At 46.5% G+C, this 25,005-nt stretch overlaps 1 protein-coding gene across 2 annotated transcripts in view; it reads left to right on the top strand.

The window, feature by feature from the left end:
- Positions 1–15,691: 15,691 nt before the first annotated feature.
- Positions 15,692–25,005, top strand: part of TBC1D7 (TBC1 domain family member 7) — a 35,123-nt gene continuing 25,809 nt past the window's right edge. The window contains exons 1-3 of one of the 2 annotated variants that reach the window (XM_077492213.1): positions 15,692–15,828; positions 20,866–20,992; positions 21,641–21,721. In XM_077492213.1, coding sequence (XP_077348339.1) covers positions 20,881–20,992; positions 21,641–21,721 — 193 coding nt within the window. In that variant the 5' untranslated portion in view covers positions 15,692–15,828; positions 20,866–20,880. Of the gene's footprint in view, positions 15,829–20,851; positions 20,993–21,640; positions 21,722–25,005 lie in introns of both variants that reach the window. The other variant, XM_077492214.1, reaches the window with a different exon arrangement.

Below are 25,005 nucleotides of genomic sequence, written 5' to 3'. Positions count from 1 at the left end.
TATGTAACCTAACACCACTTTACTGTCTGTGTAGAACCTGATAGCATCTAATTTACAGTCTTTCATTTTCAATGAGTTCTGCCAACTCTACTGCCAATACTGCGCCACATAACTCAAGTCTGGGTATGGTATGGTTGGGTTGTGGTGCCAGTTAGCTTTGCCTAGGATGAACCTGGTATGGTGTTTACTACTTGCATCTTTAGTTGTTAAGTAGGCCACCACTGCTATTGCTTTGGTTGAGGCATCCAAGAATACATAAAGTTCTTTGCTGTGTACAGCGATGAGAGATGTCGGCAAGTAGGGGCATGGGATCTCATGTTGTTCAAGGAACTTCAAAGAATCCTTCCACGTTTCCCATTTTTTTCGTCTTTCTGGAAGCAATGGGAAGTCCCAGTCCTGTTTCCCAAAGGACAATTCTCTGAGAAGTGACTTGCACTTAATTTTGACTGGGGCTACAAATCCCAGTGGGTCGTAAAAGACGGTTGACTGTGGACAGGACTCCCTGCCATGTGTAGGGTTTTTCCTCGATGGACACCTGGAAACCCCAGACTATGCTGTTAGGGAGGTGTGTCGATCCCCAGATCAAAATTCTTTAGGTCGCTTCGTGAGGAAATGCCTTCATTAAATTAGCACTATTGAAAGCTATTTTATGTAACCTTAAATTGGCTGTTGCTAGCATCCCTAGCGTTTGTTTGAGTAGGTCTATAGCTTCTGTGGGTACAGATTTCAACCCATCATCCACATAAATGTCTCTTTCCACAAAACTCGTAGCGACTTTGTCATTCACGTCGTTATTCCGGTACCACAGGACCTTAGATAATTTCTGATATCTTCTCGTACAAGGAAACAGTAAAACATCTGTTCAATGTCTGCCGTTATGGCGATTGATTCTTTGCGGAAGCGGATTAACACTCCTTGAAGACTATTAGTCAAGTCTGGTCTGGTGAGGAGGACGTTGTTTAGAGAGATTACCTTGTACTTAGCGCTGGAGTCAAACACTACTCGGACTTGACCAGGTTTCTGAGGATGGTAGACACCGAATGAGTGAAGGTACCAGCTTTATTCTTCTTCCTTCAGTGGGGGCGTTTGTTCTGCATAACCACTCAGGAACATTTTCTGCTTGAAGGCTACAAAATGATCCCTGTTCTCCGTATTCCTTTGTAAGTTACGACAGAGTGAAGTGAACCTAGAGATGGCATGCTCTCTGTTATTCGGGAAGACGTCTTCTGGGTGAACGGAAGGGCAATGGGGCCACCCAACTACTTGATTTGTCTTTGTAGAGCTCCTCGTCCATCAACCTCAGGAATTGTCCATCTTCTATCGAAGGTGCTTGTTTGTTATCGTCCCTTGTAGTCTGGAACACTGTGCACCCTAGGCTATTGGTGCATTTCTCTAACCCAGGAATCTCTTGTTGTGCTCCGAGGACATGCTTATGTCTCCCTTTGATCCCGAGCATCTCTTTAACATGAAAGTGGTTCGGACATGGCTTAAAGATGGATGCACGACCATTTTCCAGCAAGTTTGTACGTAGGGTACGTACACTGTCAGGCCTGCGTGTCTTGTCAATGCATACTTTGCCTACTATCACCAATCCTAGGTCAAGCCTCTGGGCCCATGGGTTATCATGTTCTCCATCCCGTTGTTCATCGGTTTTTATGAGCTCTAATAATGTCCCTACCGAGTAGCAACAATATGTGGGCAATTTCGTCTAGTAATGGGACTCGGTCAGCTATTGCCTTGAGATGACGGTGGTGATGTGTCACGTTTGGTGTCAGGATTTCACTCTTATCCTCCGCCATGTGATTACACCCGATAAGTGTGGGGAGTGGCATATTTACCTTACCGTCAACGGAACATATGATGTAGCCATTTACTCTCCTCCCTGTTGTCTCTATTCGTCCCACACATGTTCGGAGCGTGTAAGAGGAGGCGTTATCTTGTATGTTGAATAACTTCAATAATTCTGATCTAACCAACGATCCATTGCTCTGATCGTTGATGATAGCATACACTCTTCCGGTTGTCCCTCTAGGTGCACTGCCACAAGGCATATCTTTGAACAAGATCTACCTTCGCCTCCATCTCCACAAATCTCAGTATATTTAGAGGTTACCGATGGAGGAGGTGTCTTAACCTCTTCTTCCTCCCCATCCTGCTTTATTATAGGGTTAGGAGTCTTGACTGTTTTAGGCTTAAATGTCTCTGGGTGTAGAGCTGTCACATGCTTATCACTGTTACACTCAGTGCATTTTATGGCTTCTTTACATTCCTTGGATAGATGTCCTGTAGAAGCACAGCATTTAAAGCAAGCTCCCAAATTTCATAGCAAGTTTTTGAAGTTTTTGCATTCCTCTATGGATTTCATCCTGAACCAAATGCACTTGTTATGCGGATGTGTTTTTTTTAATGTATGGGACATTCTTTGTTTATGTCTCTGTCCTTCTGGACTCCAGCGGCCAACTGGTCAGGGCTTGTGTGGGTTGTGGGGAACACGTCCGTTCTGCAAACCAAAAGGGATGTTCTAGCACTGCCATGTCTTGCCGTTGGTCTTTCATCCTTCAGGCTACTTGTACTGAGTGTGGTCTGTGCACCCACAATGAAGCTGGGATCATTCTTTGTGCGGGCTGCTTTGCGAATGAAGCTCAAGAAAGAGAAAGGGGGGTAGGTGACCTCCTTTTTGTATTTGAAGCCTTGTGAAATCCATCTTTCTTGGAGGTTGTAGGGTAGCTTCTCCAAGATTGGTCTCACTCCGCAAGCGGAGTCCAGGACGTTGGCCTGACCTGTTAGGGATTGATTTGTTCTTGCAGACTGTAGCTCCTGCAGCAAATCCCTGAGTTATCGTAACTTTGTATAGTCTCTGGCAGTAATTCTGGGAAAATTGTCGACCCTCTTGAAGAGTGCATCTTCGACTGCCTCAGGGCTACCATAACACTCCTCTAGCCTTTCCCATACTAAGCCCAGACCTACTTGGGGGTGGTTCACGTTGGCTGCCCTGAGCCTCTTAGCATGTTCCACTAATTCTTTTCGCAGCCATTTGGTCTCCAGGTTGAATTTAATAGCATCCTTGAATGAGAACTTCCATATCCTGTAATTCTCGAGACGGTCGTCAAAGTTGGTCTGCATCATGTCACGCCGGATCATATACTTCCCCATGTCGGTCAGGCCTGATTCATTGGTGTGGGGATCTTGTTGTGTCGTGGTTCCCTGGAAGGGTCTTGTGATCGCCTCTTCTTTGATGCATGTGTTTGATAATTGCTGGCCAGTGTGTATAGCTGTATCTTTCTGTGTTAGCGCAGCCTCTTGGCTAGCCTGTGGTGGTGCATTCATGAGCATACTGGCGTGTGGAAGATTTCTTTAACTGCTGATATCCCAGGCACTTAGTACCCTTGGAGGAACAGCGTCTTCCCTCGGCTCTAGCAAGTCTTTGGTGTATGATGTGTTGCCCTCACTGCACTGAGATAGTGCACCAGTGTTGAAACGTAGAAGGTGCCTCATGTAATCTGCCGTACGACTGCCTGGACCCTCTGGCGGCATCAGGTCATACTTTTGCTCCCCGCCGTCCAGTTGCACAGCTGCTTCCAAGACTTCAGCCTGGGCTATGGCGGCTGTTGCGTCCTTTTGCTTACTTAGGGCTTCTAAAGTTGCACCCAATTCAGCTTTTTTACGTGCAGTGGCAGCGGCTGCTTTGGTGGCGGCTGTCTTCTCCTCTTCTTCTATCCGTGCTCTCTCAGCTCTTATGACTGCCTCTTTCTGGGCATATTTGGCCCTAGGATGTGCAGCCTCCGCGGTGGCTTGAGCCTTGATAGCACTTGTGCCTGCACTGGATGCATTTGACTGCACTGATTTGCCTGACCTTGAGGAGTGTCTGGATGTGCTAGAGCACAGTGGCAATGTCTCCAGGAGAAGCTCCTTTCTTTCTTTTTGTGCTTTCATAATGGCGGTCTCCACAATGCCTTCTCGCTCCAGATCTATCACTTTTTGCAGGTCACGTTCTTGCAAGCTGTCGTTTGTGTTCATTCTAGTCAGATAGGTGAAGTAAGTCTGTGACAGTGCTAAGTAACGTCCATGGTATGACTTAATCTGAGTTATGGCTTGCATAATCTGCTCTTCTTGACTGGTAGCACCTGTGGCATTACATATTTCAAGTATTGTGTTTCAAGTATTGTGCCTTTCTAACTTGGCGCGTTGAGTGATTATTCGTTTAGGCACTGCGCCTTCTTGCATTGCTCACAGTTGTGTAATGGTTTTGGTGTCCAAGTTATCACTGTCCTGTGCGGTGTCTAGTGAGTCTGCATTCTGCCAAGCCACTGATTTGTGTAGGACTTTAGCCAGCGCGTGTGACGTGCGGTCTGTTACCTAGTCAGAGATGGGCATCAGTCTCAGATGTTGCCATTCAGTGTCCTGTCCCGGTCAGCGTAAAGGTAGCTGAACTCACAGGTATCCTGGTGCTTGACCCATATCCTGGCAGCTGACTGGTGGCATGCACAGGGGTAGGTAAGATGGCTGCTCCTCACTGTAACACTTTGCAGAAAGAAGATTCCAGTAAGACGAAATTGTTGTAAGGTTGCTTGCAGTCCCTTTGCCAGAGAGCTCTGTCACTGTTGCTTGTTCCTAGCACAAGGACTGTGTGAAGCTGGTGCTTTCTGTGCTGTTTTTCAAAGCACAGCAATCTGTTTTTAACTATTCTGCAACCCCAGTGTCATATGCGAGGATATGAATAAGGCCAGATAGCTTAATTCACCTTCCTATCAAAGCACAACAAAGTCCTTTAACTTTCTTAACTTTATGTGTGAAATAACAGCAGTGAGTTTGTAGATGTCGCAGGGTGTTATGAAAGAGCTTCTCTATGTGGAGTGTTTATCCAGGAAAGGAGGTAAAAAACAGAATGCTTATTGCAAGGTTTGCCAGCTTGTACTTACAGAGCCTTTCATGAGTAAAAAAGAACAGAGGACTAGGCTAAACAGGGAAAGGAACAGAGAGAAACTAACTAATGAATTTAGACAGGGAGAGTGGGCTAATCCATTCTCTCTACTAGAGAATTGAAAGGTTACTATGGCAACCAGACTCTAGTAGATCAGAAAAGTAAACAGTGCAAAAAGAGAGACAGGGCAAACAAGCTAGGGACTCTTGTTCCATGATAGATAGACTACACTGGTGGGCACTGATGAGGTGGCACTGATGGACACTGATAGGCTGCACTAATGGACACTGATGGGCTGCACTGGTAGGCACTGATGAGATAGAGCCGATGGGCTGCACTGGTGGGCACTGATGAGGTGGTACTGATGGACACTGATAGGCTGCACTGGTGGGCACTGATGAGGTGGCACTGAAGGACAATGATTGACACTGATAGGCTGTATTGATGGACAATAGTGGGCTACACTGATAGGCACTGATGAGGTTACATAGTAGGTGAGGTTGAATAAAGACATCAAGTCCAACTTATGTGTGTGATTATAAGTCAGTATTATCTTGTATATCCCTGTATGTTTTGGTCATTTAGGTGCTTATCTAATAATAGTTTTTGGAAACTATCGATGCCCCCCGCTGAAACCATCGCTTGTGGAAGGGAATTACACATCTTTGCCACTCTTACAGTAAAGAACCCTCTACGTAGTTCATGGATAAACCTCTTTTCTTCTTCATTTTAATGAGTGGCCACATGTCTTGTTAAACTCCCTGCTACAAAAAAGTTTTATCCCTATTGTGGGGTCACCAGTATGGTATTTGTAAATTTAAATCATATCCCCTCTGGTGGCACAAATGGACACTGATAGGCTGCACTGATGGACATTGGTGGACTGGTAGGCACTGATGAGGTGGCATGGATGGACACTGATAGGCTGCATTTCATTGGCACTGGTAAGGCTGCATTTCATTTGGGAGAGGGGCTGGCACGAAGCGTCACCTCACTGAATCAAGTTTGCCACCTCCAGGGTCTTTTTTCTCAGAAAATAGCTTCAGGAACTCACCCTCCCCAGCCAACTCTCCACCCCCTAATTCTGTCAATCCACGGTGAGAGAAGTAAAGCGGCGCCAAATCCGCATAGGCCCAAAATAACACGCAGGGCTCAGGAAGGCTCAGGAAGGTGTACTCTGCAGTGATGAAGTGTGTTTCACACAGGGAACAGAAAAAAAAGAATTGGTGGACAGCACGTACACATCTTCCCCAATGTAACCATCTACAGCTCACTTGTTCTTTCCCCTGTCCACAGCTCACTTCTTCTTTCCCCTGTCCACAGCTCACTTCTTCTTCCCCCCATCTGCAGCTCACTTCTTCTTTCCCCCGTACACGGCTCACCTCTTCTTCCCTCCTGTCCACGGCTCACCACTTCTTCCCTCCTGTCCATGGCTCACCTCTTCTTCCCCCCTGTCCACGGCTCACCTCTTCTTCCCTCCTGTCCACGTGTCAGGGCTCCGTCCGTTCCGTGCGAGCAGATCGCCGCTCGCGCATGCGCACTCGCGCTGCGGGTCGGCGCGAGCACGCGCGCCGCCGGGTGCCTCAGGCGCGTGCGTGTGCACGCCGTTTGCGTGCACGCACGTGTGCGCGCTAACGCGATTGGCGCCAGTGGCCCTTTTTAAAGGTACAGCTGCAGATGTTCTGTGCTGTTCGTCTGCAGCTAGTACCTGAAGCAACCCGTTTTCTGCCTAAGTCTACCTGATTATCCGACCCGGCTCCTGTCTGACTCCGCTACTCTCTCCTGCCCTGACCCTGGCTTGCCTGACCTTGTCTCGGACTGACCACCATTGCTGAACTTCTGCTTGTTAACGTTTCTTCTTTGCCTCTCCCCTGCTGGTTCCTGCTTGTTGTCGGTCCTGCTTATTCCCCTGCTCTGAGACCTCCCTGAACCTGCTATTGCCTCTCAAGTCCGTGGACCGTCCACTCAGCCGCCACAGTCAGCTTGCCAACCATCATCTGCTGCCATCTGCTTCTGAGGTTCCTGCATCTGGAAGATCTCCACCTCATCTGCATCCGCTGCTGCATCCGGCCAGACGCTCCTATCCCGCTGTGCTCTTGTCCCACTGTTCCCACTTCAGGGGGACTTGAACCAGAGCCGTAAGAGAGGTCTCCTTCCACCAAGTCAGGCTCACCACCCAGGTACCTAACAGTACGAACAGCCATGACTGAGCCTGCGGAAGGGGCCTCCGCCATGAAGGAGATCTGCTCGCATCTTGCGGCCCTCACCCAGGCCGTGAAATCTCTTCAGGACGGATACACCAGGTTGGAGGAACGTGTTCAGCACCTATCTAGTTCCGGTCCAACAGTCACGGTACCTCTGCCTCCTCCTACTCAACCAACCACTCACCCTGCTGTTATGATGCTTCCACCTGAACCAAGGGTACCTATCCCGGAGAGGTTTTCAGGGGACCGTTCCAAGTTTCGGGCCTTTCTTAACGGCTGCCAGTTGTATTTCGCCCTTCAGCCCAGAACCTTCTCTCTGGAAGCAACCAAAGTGGGATTCGTCATTTCCCTTCTGCAAGGAGAACCTCAGTCCTGGGCCCATCATCTCCTAGAGAACGATAACTCCCTCACCCAGACTCTCTCTTCTTTCTTCGAAGGAATGGCCCAGCTTTATGACGACCCTCAACGGACTGCCACTGCGGAATCTGCTTTATCTGCGCTTCAGCAAGGCTGCAGAACGGCTGAGGACTATGTTTCGGACTTCAGACGCTGGAGCGCAGACACCCAGTGGAACGAGTCAGCCCTGAGACATCAATTCCGTATGGGTCTGTCTGAAGGCCTTAAAGACGAACTGGCCGTGTTGGTACCCCGGACTCTCCGGAAGGCCTAATTGCTCTTGCCATCCAGATTGACCGGAGGCTTCGTGAGCGAAGGGCCGAACGCTCCTCTCAACCTCATAGACCGGCCTGGATGACTGCAAGAAACCCTACTCCGGCACCTTTCTTCACTTCTTCCCCTCAAGGGGGACCTGCCAGTGTTGCCCAAACCTCTGATGAACCCATGCAGCTTGGACTACTACGGCCCACCCTGTCACCTGAAGAGTGAGCCCGGCGCCGGCAGTTGAACTTATGTTTGTATTGTGGCGGATCTGGACATTATGTGACCAACTGCCCTGTTAAGACACGTAAGTGCCTTTCTTCTGTGTCAAACAGTTCTGTAACCTTGCCAGCCAACACCTCCCACATTGCTCTTCTACTTTCATTACAGCTTCAGGAAAAGACAGTCCGCGTCAACGCTATCCTTGATTCCGGGGCCTGCAGTTCCATACCTCTTCGGAGGAAGACCCACAGACTTTCCATCTTCCTGGCAGACGGTTCTCAAATTAAATCCGGTCAGGTCACCCAGGAGACTCTTCCACTACCAGCTACCACTTCTTGCCAGCATACGGAACTACTAACTTTTGACGTTATTTCTTCACCACTGTTTCCGGTGATCCTGGGCATACCTTGGCTTCAGGGCCATAACCCCACCATTGACTGGTCCGCCGGGGTGGTGAAGTTTCTATCCCCCTATTGTTTAGATCACTGCCTTCCTGGAGTTTCTGCTCAGCCTGGAACGCTTCTCTGTCTGGACTCAGACCTGGACTTGTGTCAGTCAATACCTGAACCATATCACGAATTCCTGGACGTTTTCAGTAAGCGGGGGGCTGATTCCCTTCCTCCGCACCGTCCTTATGATTGTCCCATCGAGCTTCTTCCAGGAGCAGAGATCCCGTTCGGACGCATCTTTCCTCTGTCTGAGAAAGAACAAGAAGCCCTGAAGCACTACATTGCTGAAAACCTTAAGAAGGGGTTCATCCGCCACTCCACATCTCCTGCTGGTGCCGGAATATTCTTCGTCACCAAGAAGGATCAGTCACTTCGGCCCTGCGTGGATTACCGGGAGCTGAACAAGATTACGGTTAAAAACCGTTACCCTCTACCCTTGATACCTGAACTTTTCCAAAAGCTGAGATCGGCTACTATCTTTACCAAGTTGGACTTGAGGGGAGCATATAACCTGGTCCGTATACGGGCTGGCGACGAGTGGAAAACTGCCTTCCGAACTCGTTTTGGCCACTACGAGTATCTGGTTATGCCCTTTGGGCTCTGTAACGCCCCTGCCACCTTCCAGCATCTGATAAATTATGTTTTCTGGGACTTTCTGGACATTTTTGTCATTGTGTACTTGGATGACATCCTGATCTTCTCCGGGTCTCTAGAACAACATCGTGGGCACGTCGGCAGAGTTTTGCTTCGGCTCCGGCAACACGGGTTATACGCTAAAGCCGAAAAATGTAAGTTCGAGCAGCAGAACATTCAATTCCTTGGCCTTGAAATTTCCCCAGCAGGCATTAGAATGGACCCACAGAAGGTATCCGCTGTTCTCGATTGGCCGGCTCCCACTGACAAGAAGGGGATTCAGTGCTTTGTGGGCTTTGCAAATTTTTATAGAAAGTTCATTAAGGGGTTTTCTGCCATCATCTCCCCCATCACCCAGCTCACTAAGCAAAACGTGCGCTTCTATTGGGGCCCTGAAGCACAGGTAGCCTTTGAGAAACTCAAGAACTTGTTCACTTCTGCTCCCATTCTCAGCCATCCTGACCCGTCTCGACCCTATATCTTGGAGGTCGATGCTTCCGAAGTAGCGGTAGGGGCAGTGGTTTCCCAGCGTCAGGGCAATAATGATCTGATGCACCCCGTAGGGTTCGTTTCCCGAAAACTTTCTCCTGCGGAGAGGAACTACGACGTGAGGGACCGGGAGTTGCTAGCCATCAAGTCTGCATTAGAGGAGTGGAGATATTTACCATACTAATTTACACTGATCATAAGAACCTTGAGTATCTCCGTACCGCTAAACGTCTGAAGCCTCGGCAGGCCCGCTGGGCCCTCTTCTTTTCTCGGTTCTGCTTTCATATTACATATCGTCCTGGTTCAAAAAATGTGAAGCCGGATGCGCTTTCTCGCATGTTTGATGGTTCCAAGGATACCGCACCCCCAGACACCATTCTTCCTGCTAGCACCTTTTTGCTCGTCCAGCCAGATCTGCTGTCCCAGTTAAGAGGAGCTTCCCTTAAATCCCCTTGTCCTCCGGGGATTACATTGGCAACAAGAGAGGGCCTGCTATGGAAAGACAATCTAATCTTTGTCCCTGAAGACATCCGAATGAGGATCCTGGGCTTTCTTCATGATCACCCCCTCGCAGGGCACATTGGCTTCCGCAAGACACTGGAGCTCGTGCAGCGTACTTTATGGTGGCCTGGCATGAGGGAATTTTGCAAACAATACGTTAACTCCTGCCCCGTGTGTAGTCGAAGTAAAGTTTCCAGAAACCGGGCCTGGGGGCTGCTAAAACTGCTCCATGCACCTGACCGACCCTGGAGGATGATCACCATAGACTTTATTGTCGAACTTCCTCCCTCTGAGAACTGTACAGCCATTTTTGTGGTTTGTGACCGCTTGTCCAAGATGGCCCATTTCCTACCCTTGAAGGGAACCCCCTCTGCATCCGAGACGGCCCATATCTTCATTAGGGAGATAATCAGACTTCACGGGGTACCCGCTAATATCGTGTCAGACAGGGGGGTCCAGTTCACTTCTCGATTTTGGAGAGCCCTATGTGAGACCTTGAAGATAGAACTGGCCTTGTCCTCCGCTTACCACCCCCAGACCAATGGACAGACAGAGCGTACCAACCAGACTCTCGAACAATATATTAGGTGTTTTACGTCTTTTGTACAGGACGATTGGGTATCCCTTTTGCCCTTGGCGGAGTTCGCCTATAACAACGTCAGTCATTCTGCCACGGGGCAGTCTCCGTTTTTTGCAAATTATGGTTTTCACTTGTCTTTTCTTCCTGATCTCCTTTCAGAATCCCATGTTCCAGCAGTCCAGGACACTGTGTCCTTTCTCCATCGCAACAACCGGATCCTACAAGAAGCCATAGCCAAGGCTCAGGCGGACAGTAAGAAGGTCTTCGATCAAAGGAGAAGAGGAGAACTGGTTCTTCAAATCGGGGATCGGGTATGGCTTTCTACTTCTAACCTGAAATTAGCCTGTCCTTCCAAGAAATTGGCACCCAAATTTTTGGGGCCGTTTCCAGTTAAGAGGAGGATTAATGAAGTGTCTTATGAACTATCCTTACCTGACTCCATGAAAATACACCCGGTTTTCCATGTATCTCTGCTCAAACCTTCTGTACCTGATCCCTTTCCTGATAGAGGAACAAGACCGCCTGAGCCTGTTCTGGTTGATGGAAACGAAGAATATGAGGTGGAGGCCATTTTGGACTTTAGAAGACGGCAGGGACAAGGTCAGTTCTTGATTAAGTGGAAGGGCTATGGCCCGGAGAGTAATTCTTGGGAACCTGCTGTTAACCTGCATGCTGACAGATTAATTCGGGCCTTCTTTTCCGCGCACCCGGAAAAGAGAGTCGCTAGGGGCACCCGGAGGTTGCCCCTTGTGGGGGGGCAATGTCAGAGCTCTGTCCGTTCCGTGCGAGCAGATCGCCGCTCGCGCATGCGCACTCGCGCCGCGGGTCGGCGCGTGCACGCGTGCCGCCGGACGCCTCAGGCACGCACGTGTGCGTGCTAACGCAATTGGCGCCAGTGGCCCTTTTTAAAGGTACAGCTGCAGATGTTCTGTGCTGTTCGTCTGCAGCTAGTACCTGAAGCAACCTGTTTTCTGCCTAAGTCTACCTGATTATCCGACCCGGCTCCTGTCTGACTCCGCTGCTCTCTCCTGCCCCGACCCCGGCTTGCCTGACCTTGTCTCGACTGACCACCGTTGCTGAACTTCTGCTTGTTAACGTTTCTTCTTTGCCTCTCCCCTGCTGGTTCCTGCTTGTTGTCGGTCCTGCTTATTCCCCTGCTCTGAGACCTCCCTGAACCTGCTATTGCCTCTCAAGTCCATGGACCGTCCACTCAGCCGCCACAGTCAGCTTGCCAACCATCATCTGCTGCCATCTGCTTCTGAGGTTCCTGCATCTGGAAGATCTCCACCTCATCTGCATCCGCTGCTGCATCCGGCCAGACGCTCCTACCCCGCTGTGCTCTTGTCCCACTGTTCCCACTTCAGGGGGACTTGAACCAGAGCCGTAAGAGAGGTCTCCTTCCACCAAGTCAGGCTCACCACCCAGGTACCTAACACCACGGCTCACCTCTTCTTCCCCCCTGTCCATGGCTCACCTCTTCTTCCCCTTGTAGCTCACCTCTTCTTCCCTCAGTTCACAACTCACCACTTCTTCCCCCCATTCGCTACTCACCACTTCTTCCCTCCATCCGCAACACACCTCTTCTTTCCCCTGTCTCTCCTCAATTCTGCACCCCTGTCCACGTGTCATCTTAGCATCCCCCACAACTCACCTTTATACCTTTTGTCAACAACTCAACTTTTCAGCCCCCACATCTACAGCTTACACTCCCAGTCCACAACTACAGCTTGCCTCTACCCCCCTTCCACATTTCACTACTGCACCCCATCTACAGAATACCCCAATCCACAGCTTTCATCTCTTCAGCTCTCCAATTTTCACCTATTGACCCCCTGTCACCTTCAAACAACCTGCCAACCCCCCCTTACCAGCTCTTGCCACTGAACCACCTGCCCCCCCCCCCCTTCCCACTACTCAGCACTTTGCACAAACTCTCTCCCTTTCCAGCCCTAACAACTTCACCCCCCTCTTCAGAAATTCACCCCCACTGCGGTCCACAGATGTCACCTCCCCCTGCAGGTGCCACTCGTCCCGCCCCCCCTCCCTCCTCTCCATAGTTTCCAGTGCACTCACTTCCTCTCCAGGCTTTTTTCCACAGTGCAGTTCCGGCCGAACACTTCACTCGGCTCTGAGCTGCACAAGTCTGACAGGGATGTAGGGCAGGGCGGGAAGGGAACAACAACTCCCGAAGCTCAGCAAAAGTATAACAAAATGCAGCGGTCGTGGCGTGGGACACGGGGCACTGACTGACATATAAACATGTCCTGACAATAGGACACAGAAGCCGGTGGAGGAAGTGAGTAGTGCAAAAGCGAGTAGTGCACAAATCCTCTACTACCTTCTGTGTTCAGTGACTGGATGGAGAGGACATGGCTGCCAGAGGCGGTGGAAAGCCGTTCCACTGCATTCCAGCAGAAAAAAAGCCCTGGCCACCTCCCTGAAATGAGTTTTTGCAGATTGGGATGTCTGGCAGTATCTGACCAAAAATGCAATTTTTGTTGCTGGGGATGCCTGAAATCTGACTTGTATCTTAGTGTAGACTTATGGAAAATCAGTGAGCCAATCACACAAGCAGGAAATGTTTTATCTGGGGGATGTTCTGTACACACTTTGTGTACAGAACACCTCCAGGTAGCCCATATTGCATTGCACATTACAGAAAATTATAGCGCTGCAGATTGAAAAGGAAAGGTAATGTTTAATAACATTCAGTTACAATGTGACAATTTTATACACTATATTAACCACTTCCTGACCAGCGCACGACGATGTACGTCGACAGAATGGCACGGGCAGGCATATTGGCGTACAGGTACGTCCAATATTCGATGCCGCCCTGCCATCAGGGGCGCTCCGCCGGCGGCGCGCTCCCGCGCTGGTCGGGACCCCCGTGAGTCCGGTCGCGGGACCCGCGGACTCGATCGCCGCGGGCATCCCCGCGATCGTCTCACGGAGCGGCCGAATGGAGGAAATGCTGTGTAAACAACATTTTTCCATTCTGCCTAGCAACTAGTGACGCTGATCTCTGCTCCATGTGATTGGAGCAGAGATCAGTGTACACTAAATGAAAGCCCAACCCCCCCACAGTTAGTAACACACCCCTAGGAACACTTAACCCCTACACTGCCACCCACTGGTTAACCCTTTCACTGCCAGTGTCATTTACACAGGAATCACTGCATTTATATACCAGTGATTACTGTATAAATGACAATGGTCCCAAAAATGTGTCAAAAATGTCCGATGGGTCCCCGACAATGTCGCAGTCACAATAAAAATCGCAGATCGCCGCCATTACTAGTAAAAAAAAAAATAATAAAAAATTATTAATAAAAATGCTATAAAACTATCCCTATTTTGTAAACGCTATAACTTTTGCGCAAACCAATCAATAATCGCTTATTGCGATTTTTTTTACCAAAAATATGTAGAAGAATAAGTATCGGCCTAAACTGAGGGAAAAAAATGTTTTTTATATATTTTTGGGGGATATTCATTATAACAAAAAGTAAAAAATAATGCGTTTTTTCCAAAATTGTCGCTCTATTTTTGTTTATAGCACAAAAAATAAAAACCGCAGGGGTGATCAAATACCACCAAAAGAAAGCTCTATTTGTGGGAAAAAAAGGACATCAATTTTGTTTGGGAGCCACGTCGCGCAATTGTCAGTTAAAGCAACGCATTGCCGAATCGCAAAAAGTGGTCTGGTCTTTGACCAGCAAATTGGTCCGGTCTGAAAGTGGTTAATATTATTTTTATTTTATTTTGCTATTTTTTTTTCCCCACAAAAGTCGAGTTACCCTTTAAAGTATTCCTAAATGCAGTTTCCTCAAATCAGTAATAGAGGGAAATATTTAAAGAGGAATTTCAGTCTGCTCACATAATTTGTAATAAAAACATCTTTGCCATTCTGAAGCTTCCCTCCAACCACTTTGCATATAATTTTATATATACTGCAATTCTGTACTTGCCAAATATGCTGCAGAAATCTCCCTTCACCAAGTCTGGTTGCATCCATTTAACTGTGGGCAGCTGAAGCCACTGCCTGTTCACTTCCTGGATTTACACAGACACACAGAGGTACAACACCTCCAGCTCTGCAGCCCTCACTAGCCCTCTTATGGCTCATCCCCCCCTCCCTTCCTGGCAAACGTTCACAGGAGAGAGAGAGCTGTACATGATGTCAGAAGGCTAGGCATTTTTCCAGATAAGAAACAGGAAGTGGGCTGTATAAGGTATTTACTGGCAGAAAACTATCCAAAGTTAAAAGAACAAGGGAAGAAGATTTAAAGGAGAAGTCCAGCCTGAGCTTTCTAGGCTGTGCTTCTCATCTGGGTCACAGGAGTGCAATTAGTTTTGCTCTCTGCCGACGTCTCTGCCATCAGTTGAGGCAGTGCGTCACCCCGACTTGGATCTGCCAGCTGCTTTGATTGATGGCAGCCTCAGCGAGTCCCTGAGAGGCTGAGATGGCCGCTCCTCGCCCCTCCACAGCTCTGTGAGAACCGAGCCATCGGTGATGTTCGGTGGCTCGGTTCTCTGTGCAGAGACGGCAGGGGACACATAGAGCATCTGATGCTGCATCCACCTAGGTAAGTATGAATAAAAAACAAAAACAAAAAAAAAACATATTTTTTAAATTTCTATTAAAAGAAAAGTAAGTGAAATTCTGCTTTAAATGGGTGTTCTGGCGATCCTGGTGACAATCTGGGATTCCCTCATTTTTGAAGGGCTATCCTCTCCCCCGTTTTGGAAAGGGATAGAAAGTGAAGGTAAATCTCCCCAAAAGGAAAAAAAAATGCTAAGGAGTTATAACCCTCTCTTCCTCTATCCAAAATGACAAAACGTTTTCCTTGTGATCATACAGATGGCTTGCTGCATTCCACAATCTTTGTTTATACAATATTTAGTAATTAGTACGACCCCAGAGCTATACACAGCACTCTTTTTGCAAATAGCTGGTCTGTACATAAACAGAGTGCTATTGCATACTGTGTATAAAAACGCGCATATGTTGCTGTAGTTTTGACCCTTCCGAGCCGCTGTTCGGCGCCTGTTGATGATGTCAGAAGCAGGAAGTGATCTTACAGAGGATGTCCACCAGGATGGGTAATAGCAGCTGTCAGTGAGATCCAGCCTTCTCATTTCTTGTCTCCCATCTGATACACTGAACAGGTCTGTTTCAATGATTTAATGTCTGTCTTCATTGTCTGCTTGCTGACAGCCTTACGTTGTGCTGTGCAGTCTTTATTTCTAGAGAAGGTGTTTACATGAGGCTTCTGCTGTTTGCTTTCTCCTCCTGTTACAGAATTCTCTGTTCACATTGTAGACAATGCAAGCCAGCCTTTTCACTACTGTGTGCTCAAGTGCATGTGTTTAAATGACACTACATTTCATTGCATGGGACTGAATAGAACGTTACCCTCATTGTTTATTATTATTTAACCACTTGCAGACCGGACCATTTTGCTGGTCAAAGACCAGACCACTTTTTGCGATTCGGCACTGTGTAGCTTTAACTGACAATTGCGTGGTCGTGCGATGTGGCTCCCAAACAAAATTGACGTCCTTTTTTTTCCCCCCACAAATAGAGCTTTCTTTTGGTGGTATTTGATCACCCCTGCGGTTTTTATTTTTTGCGCTATAAACAAAAATAGAGCGACAATTTTGAAAAAAACGCATTATTTTTTACTTTTTGTTCTAATAAATATCCCCCAAAAATATTTAAAAAAACATTTTTTTTCCCTCAGTTTAGGCCGATACGTATTCTTCTACATATTTTTGGTTAAAAAAAAATCGCAATAAGCGACTATTGATTGGTTTGCGCAAAAGTTATAGCGTTTACAAAATAGGGATAGTTTTATAGCATTTTTATTAATAAATTTTTTTTTATTTATTTATTTTTTACTAGTAATGGCGGCGATCAGCGATTTTTATTGTGACTGCGACATTGTGGGGGACCCATCGGACATTTTTGACACATTTTTGGGACCATTGTCATTTATACAGTAATCACTGCTATATAAATGCAGTGATTCCTGTGTAAATGACACTGGCAGTGAAGGGGTTAACCAGTGGGTGGCAGTGTAGGGGTTAAGTGTTCCTAGGGGTGTGTTACTAACTGTGGGGGGGGTTGGGCTTTCATTTAGTGAACACTGATCTCTGCTCCAATCACATGGAGCAGAGATCAGCGTCACTAGTTGCTAGGCAGAATGGAAAAATGCTGTTTACACGGCATTTCCTCCATTCGGCCGCTCCGTGAGACGATCGCGGTGGATGCCCGCGGCAATCTGGTCCCGCGACTGGACTCACGGGGGTCCCGCCGGCGGCGCGCTCCCGATGGCAGGGCGGCATTGAATATTGGACGTACCTGTACGCCAATATGCCTGCCCGTGCCATTCTGTCGACGTACATTGTCGCGCGCTGGTCGGGAAGTGGTTAAATCCAGTGTGTGCAAAGATTTATTTATGGTATTTGAGACGCGTGGTGTCTACGCATGCCCCAGGATTCATTCATTCATTCATTCATGCACACATTGCATTGCCTAATGGGAATCTGTGTTTTGTGGAAATCCCAGGATGCAGTAGGGGTGTGTGTATGTATGTAATTCCCACCTAAGTTAAGAAGTGCTACCTTGCAGCTCAGGAACTGTATGTTGCCATTTAAAAAAAACAAAGGGATGTAGTGGTTCTGTACTAGGATGGATGGATGGAGGAACAAAAGAGAATAGGTTCATGTAGTGGGTGAAGGTCTGCTTTTGTTAGAACATCAACACAGACCCAGTCAGCTCAGACTTTAGAAAAACACACCAAGTTTTTATTATGCATTACTACTTGTAGGACAAAACACAATAAAACCATCAAAAGCATATGTGAACCCTTAGACCACTTTCACACAGGCGCCTGCACTTTGCGAAATCTGCTTGCTCAGTGGGGGATCCCTCCGCAGTTTGGATGGCGATGTCTGTCTGCTGACATCTGCCCAGGGATTTTTTTTTCCTTGTAGAATAGGTACAGGTACCCCCCCCCCCCCCCCCATCTGAGTCACTTCTTGTCTCTGCCCCTACCCACCTCTGACCACCGTGCCTTGATTCCACCCCCTACCCACCTACCAATGCTGCCCTTTTAGAGAATACAGAACCAAGTATCATTTTGTGGTGCTAAATCACTTGTATGGCACATGATGATAAAAAGAAAAGCAATAAAATCGATCCCTTGCAGCCAGCAACAATGGACTCCACCCCAACAACAATAGATTCCCTGCAGAAATGATTAACTAGCCACAACAAAAATATCACACCCAGTAACAAAATATCCACCCAAGCAACATTAGACCCCAGCAGCAACAACAGATCTCTCAGCAGCCAGCATCAATAGATCCACCAGCAGCCAGTAAAAATAGACCTCTCCCTCAACAGTAGATCCCTTCCAGTAAGATTACCCATCAGCAACAATAGACCCTCACACAAAATCAGATCCCCCACCAATGACAATAGATCCTCCAGCAGCCAACATCAGTAGACCCTCCAGCACACTCACACCCCATGCTATTACATACATTCAGTTCCGGGGTCCTATCATATAGAGTCCCCCATCGGATAGTGTCCGCTGTGTACTGCGCATGCGCAGTACACAGATTCCGAAAATAGCCGAGGATGAATGGCACCTGCGCCATGAGTCCAGGTTCTAGCCCCACCATCCAAGTGGACATAGAGTAGGAATATAAAAGTGCCGAGCGCAGCGAGGCCGAGCCAGAAGCGCGGCGAGCGAAGCTTGCCCGCAAGGGGCCCTCTAATTTTCCGAACCCTATGTCCGCTTGGACGGTGGGGCTACCACCTCCACTCACGGCGCAGGCACCATTCATCTTCTGAGATTTTCCGAAGCTTCTTCTGCCCCGTACTGCGCATGCGCAGTACGGGGCGGACACTATATGATGGCAGGACTCTATCTGCCAGAACACCGGAACTGGGTTCCCCCGCGTTCCCGCTGAAAAAAGCCCTGCATCTGCCGCATCATAGAGGACAATGAAGGGTCCTATCAGGCCTGCCTGAAAAAACTGATGGACTGTCCGATCAGATCCTCCTTTGTGAAAGGGGCCTTAGGGCAGATTTGGACGTGTCTAATAACCCTTTCCTCTGAAGCATAATCTGCGTTCAGATATCGCTCCAGAGGCTACTGACAGATGGAAAGGAAGGTAGCACTCGTAACACTTTGCTACAATGTAAAGTAGTGAGCGTACAGCTTGTATAACAGTGTAAATTTGCTGTTCCCACAAATTAAGTCAACAAACTGCCATTAATGTCTAAACCCCTGGCAACAAAGTGAGTACACCCCTAAGTGAAAATGTCCAAATTGTGCCCAAAATGTCAATATCTTGTGTAGCCGCCATAATTTTCCAGCACTGCCTTAACCTTCTTGGGCATGGAGTTCACCAGAGCATCACAGGTTGCCACTGGAGTCCTCTTCCACTCCTCCATGATGTCATGGAGCTGGTGGATGTTGGAGACCTTGCACGTCTCCACCTTCCGTTTGAAGATGCCCTGCAGATGCTCAATAGGGTTTAGGTCTGGAGACATGCTTGGCCAGTCCATCACCTTTTACCCTCAGCTTCTTTAGCAAGGCAGTGGTCGTCTTGGATGTGTGTGTTTGGGGTCATTGTCATGTTGGAATATTGCCCTGCGGCCCAGTCTCCAAAGGGAGGGGATCATGCTCTGCTTCAGTATGTCACACTACATGTTGGCATTCATGGCTCCCTCAATGGACTGTAGATCGCCAGTGCCGGCAGCACTTGTGCAGCCCCAGACCATGACACTTCCACCACCATGCTTGACTGTAGGCAAGACGCACTTGTCTTTGTACTCCTCACCTGGTTGCTGCCACACATGCTTGACAGCATCTGAATCAAATACGTTTATCTTGGTCTCATCGGACCACAGGACATGGTTCCTGTAATTGATGTCCTTAGTCTTCAGCAAACTGTTTGCGGGCTTTCTTGTCGACAGCCATGCAGACCAATATGATGCAGTGTGCGGCATATGGTCTGAGCACTGACAGGCTGACCCCACCCCTTCAACCTCTGCAGCAATTCTGGCAGCACTCGTATATTTATTTCCCAAACCAACCTCTGGATATGATGCTGAGCATGTGCACTCAACTTCTTTTGTCGACCTTGGCCAGGCCCGTTCTGAGTGGAACCTATCCTGTTATACCGCTGTATGGTCTTGGCCACCATGCTGCAGCTCAGTTTTCAGGGTCTTGGCAATCTTCTTATAGCCTAGGCCAGTGATGGCGAACCTTGGCACCCCAGATGTTTTGGAACTACATTTCCCATGATGCTCCACTATACTGCAGAGTGCTGGAGCATCATGGGAAATGTAGTTCCAAAACATCTGGGGTGCCGAGGTTCGCCATCACTGGCCTAGGCCATCTTTATGTAGAGCAACAATTTTTTTTTTTTTTTAAATTTATTTATTTTTCTTTTCATATCCTCAGAGCTCTTTGCCTTGAGGTGCCATGTCGAACTTCCAATGACCAGTATTTGAGAGCGATAACACCAAATTTAACACACCTGCTCCCCATTCACACCTGAAACCTTGTAACACTGAGTCACATGACACTGAGGAGGGAAAATGGCTAATTGGGCCCAATTTAGACATTTTTGCTTAGGGGTGTACTCACTTCTGCTGCCAGCGGTTTAGACATTAATGGCTGTGTGAGTTATTTTGAGGGAACAGCACATTTACACTGTTATACAAGCTGTACACTCACTACTTTACATTGTAGCAAAGTGTAATTTCTTTCATGTTTTCACATGAAAAGATAAAATATTTACAAAAAATGTGAGGGTGTACTCACTTTTGTAAGAAAATATATTCTTACAAAAGTGAGTACCCCCCTCACATTTTTTATTATATATATATATATATATATATATATATATATATATATATATATATATATATATATATATATATAATATAATTTTTATTTTATTTTTTTGAAAATCTTTTGTGATTTACATAATCCTGTTTTCAGCTGTATGAAGGGCTTGGAGGTGGGGTGGGCAAACACACTGATCTTCACAGTGAAGAGCTTTTTGCATGATGTGCAAGTATGCACTGCAAATGCCAAATCCTATATTTCTAAAGCCCAGTTATAATATGCTGCCTTTACTTTACCTCTAACTATTAAATATTTAGAAAATGTTTTTCAGCATTTAAAAACAAAAATGGCAGAAGATTCCCAGAGAAATTTCCGGTCTGTGTATTATGAGAAAGTTGGATTTCGTGGAGTAGAGGAGAAGAAATCCCTGGAGATATTGTTGAAAGATGATCGGTTAGGTGGGTAGAATAAAAAAGAAATAATGGTGATGAATTGTTTTACAAGCAGCTACAGCCAACAGTCATTTCTCCTGCAATTCCATACCCAACTATAAATTTAAAAATCCTATATTTAGTCTTTCCATAAAATTTGTAAATTGGATACAAAATTTTGATATGTTGAAATATTCAAGTGGGATAATAAAAAATTTAAAGATTTTGTGTCTCAGTGATTCTAATGTGTAGATTATGAAGGAATCAGTAGGGGGAGTGGGAAGACTATACTGTGGGAGGGAGCAGAACCAGGGACTGTGGCCAAGTCCCTAAGAGATTTAAGATACCAGCGATTATCTCAGTCTACAAGTTTCCACCAGCGATATAAATATCGCTTTGGACTGGATACACCTTTTTTAAATGCTTGTAATTGTGTAGCATAGTTTAATGTAATAAAGGGTGTGTTTGTTTACACAAAAAAAAAAAGTCCGCTAGAAGCCTGCCTTTTGAAACTGGCAAGATAGTCACTGTGATAATAACTATTACCGGTACATAAATGATATTGTATTTCCAGGATGTAAATAAAGAGTTGTGGGTCTTCTTTAATAGTAATTTATTCCTGTTATGATTGCATACTAGTTTTTATTAATCCATTATTAACCTTTTTGTCCACAGATATTGAGAAACTGTGTACCTTCAGTCAGAGGTTTCCTCTTCCATCCATGTACAGAATTCTTGTTTGGAAAGTACTTCTTGGTATGGATAGCATTCTCAGTACTGTGACTGTCATATGAACTTCAGATATGATAATGGTTTAAAAGTTAAAATATCTGTGTTGTTCACAGCAACCAATCGGGTTCTTCTAATTTTGGAAGCATTACCAACGGCTGCTTTTCATCAAGGGCCATACAGAAATCTTTCCCTTCAGACACTTTTGATGCACAAGGTCCTGGTTAACAAATAATGTATTGATCAAACGCTTCTATTATGTTTGGATATACACGTTTGTTAAACACAGTGTTAGAATTTAAAGTAGACCTAAGTTTTGAAGTTGGGAGACAGGGACCGAGCACTGTAATCTTTTAGGCCTGGTTCACACCTATGCAGGTTGCAGTTTGCATCTAGGTGCATTTTGCAATACACATTTTTGATCCATTGAAGTCCATGTAACAAAAACCAGAAAAAAATCCTTGGTATTTTCCATAAAATGCACAGAAGTGAACTACATCCATAGGAAACCATGTTAAATGGACTGTAGTGTGTTTCTGCAAAACTGAAAATGCACAAAAAAAATAAAAAGTATAGGTGTGAACCAGACTTTTTTTTAGCTTAATTAAAGCTGCAGATTTCAAATGACTTGCAATACGTTAAGACGCTAAATGTTGTATGCAGTTTGTGTGATTTTTAAGTTTACATATATTTAAAATTAAAGTGCAGTTCACCTGCTATGTCTTTTCTGTATTTAAGTTTGTCTTATTTTTTTCATTGAACATTATCAGCTTTTATTTTTTATTTTTTTTTCTTCTCCATATCTTATTGGTAGGCTTGAGGGCAGAATGCCACTGAAGAGTAACCTTTCTCAAACTGTTTCTAATTAATTGTAATTAAGTCTAAAGGCCCGTACACACGGTCGGACTTTTTGACAACAAACATGCAAATTAGCTGTTTTGGAGCAACATCCGACTGTGTGTACGCTCCATCGGACAAACTTTTTCTGTTTTCATCGGACTTTTGTTGGCTCTGCGAACGGACAAACTTTTTGACAACAGAAGTCCGATGGAGCAAAGTCCGACCGTGTGTATGCAAAAGCATCGGACTTTTGTACAAGGTACAAACACGCATGCTCAGAACCATTGCAAACGATCAGACTACAATACAGAAGTTGACCAAAGGTGGCGCTGGAGTCATTGAACGTCCTCTTTTGAAGCGGCGTCAGTACGTTGTGACGTCATTACGTTCGTGTTTGTTGTCAAAAAGTCCGACCGTGTGTATGCAATACAAACTTGTGGACAACACACTTTGTACAAAAGTCCACGGAAAAGTTTGTACAAGTCCGACCGTGTGTATGGGGCTTAAGATGGTCTATCAATAACTATTCTGTCTAACAAAATCTATAAATAATAATGGATGCCATGCCTTTATCTGTTATTGCCAGTTATCAATTATGAGTCATCAGAATTCTTTAAAGCGGAGCTCCACTCGTTGTTGTTTTTTTTTATCATTAGCTCCCTAATATTTTATTGATTAACCACTTGCTTACTGGGCACTTAAACCCCCCTCAGTCCCAGACCAATTTTAAGCTTTCAGCGCTGATGCATTTTGAATGACAATTGCGCGGGCATACAACACTGTACCCAAATGAAATTTTTATCATTTTTTTTTTTTTTTTTTTCCCACAAATAAAGCTTTCTTTTGGTGGTATTTAATCACAGATGGGAGTTTTTATTTTTTGCTAAACAAACAAAAAAAAAATGCAAAAAAAAAAAAAAAAATCATGTTTAATAGTTTGTTATAAAATTTTGCAAACAGATCATTTTTCTCCTTCATTGAAGTGCGCTGATGAGGCGGCACTGATAGGCTGCACAGATAAGGCGGCACTGGGCAAGGACGGACACAGATAAGATGGCATGGATGGGTGGCACTAAGGGGCACTGATAGGTACCACTGATAGATGGGACTGATGGGCTCTGATAGGTGGCACTGCTGGGCACAGATATGTGGCACTGGGGTGCAGCACCTTTGTGGCAGACTGTGGGCACTGCTGGGTGGCACTTTGGGCACTGCTGGGTGGCACTGACAGGGGGGACACATTTTTTATTCAGGCAGGCAAAGCAGGGGGCAGGTGGGCACTGGCAGGGCTGGCCGTGATCGGGACTGATGTCCCGATCACGGCCGCCGGTGATCGGCTTTTTTTTTTTTTTTTTTTTCGATTACCGGCTCCGTTATATCACATGATCAGCTGTCATTGGCTGACAGCTGATCACGTGATAAGGGGTCGGGATCGACCCCTTGCACGGATCGGTGATCAGGCGAGTCTCGTAGACTCGCCGATCACAGAGCGCGCCGCGCGCGCCCTTCAGGGCCCATGGCTGGGTATCTCAGAGTATGGCGTTGCAGAGTAGTTGCAGGGAGTTGAGGGGTTACATTTCGGTGAGCAGCGATGTGGACACTGCAGATGCAGCCCACAGCGCTGCTGACACCGATCTCTTCCCCCTCCGCTGTACCGATCGGTACAGAGAGTGGGAGGGAGGCGGAATTCTGGGAAGACGTCATATGACGTCCTCCCAGAATTAAACAACCGCCCTGTAGCCGTCATTCGGCTATGGGCCGGTTGTTAAGTGGTTAAATATAAATCGGACAACTTTTTTTTTTTTTTTTATATGTACCTTCCTTTTTGCCGCACTGTCTCCTGGGATCCTTTTTTCTTCCCAGGAGTCTGTGCGGCGGCCTGGCGCGAGTTTCTAGCCATGTCTGGGAAGGCTGATAGTGCCCAAGTTGAGTGATCAACTTGGGCACAACGAGCCTGTTGGATTTTTCATGCGATTTATTGCCATCGGCTCTAGCAAAAACTTTAAAATCTGGTGCAGCTGTGCATGGTAGCCAATCCGCTTATAACTTCAAATTGTTCAATTAAGCTTATTGGTTTCTGTGCAGAGCTGAACTAAATTTAGTAATCAACACCAAAGTGTCAAGTTTTGAGGATGATGAGGCATATAATCCCTCCCTTGGAAACTTGTTTTGGATTAGGAAAATAGTGTGTTTTTAAATTTGGTGTTGTATAGTCCATGTTGCTTCCAGCACAATGGTTTCTTTGGCTGGGTATATAAAACGCCGACTGCTTTGGTTTTTGAAATTAAAGAGGAAGTAAACCCTTCCAAACAACTTGGACCTATAGGTAAGCCTAGATTAAGGCTTACCTGTAGGTCCAAGCAATATCTCCTAAACCTATATGGTTTAGGAGATATTTGCCCGAAAATGGGCGCCGTAGACAGCGGCGCGCATGTGCACTAAATGCGGCAAGTCCAAGAATGGATTTGCCA

The sequence above is a fragment of the Lithobates pipiens genome, unplaced genomic scaffold (assembly GCF_037356315.1).
Source record: "Lithobates pipiens isolate NorthernLeopardFrog02 unplaced genomic scaffold, aLitPip1_a1.2 Scaffold_19, whole genome shotgun sequence".
Classification (NCBI taxonomy): domain Eukaryota; kingdom Metazoa; phylum Chordata; class Amphibia; order Anura; family Ranidae; genus Lithobates; species Lithobates pipiens.
Note: the sequence above shows the minus strand (reverse complement) of the source record. Positions and strands in the feature narration are given on the sequence as shown.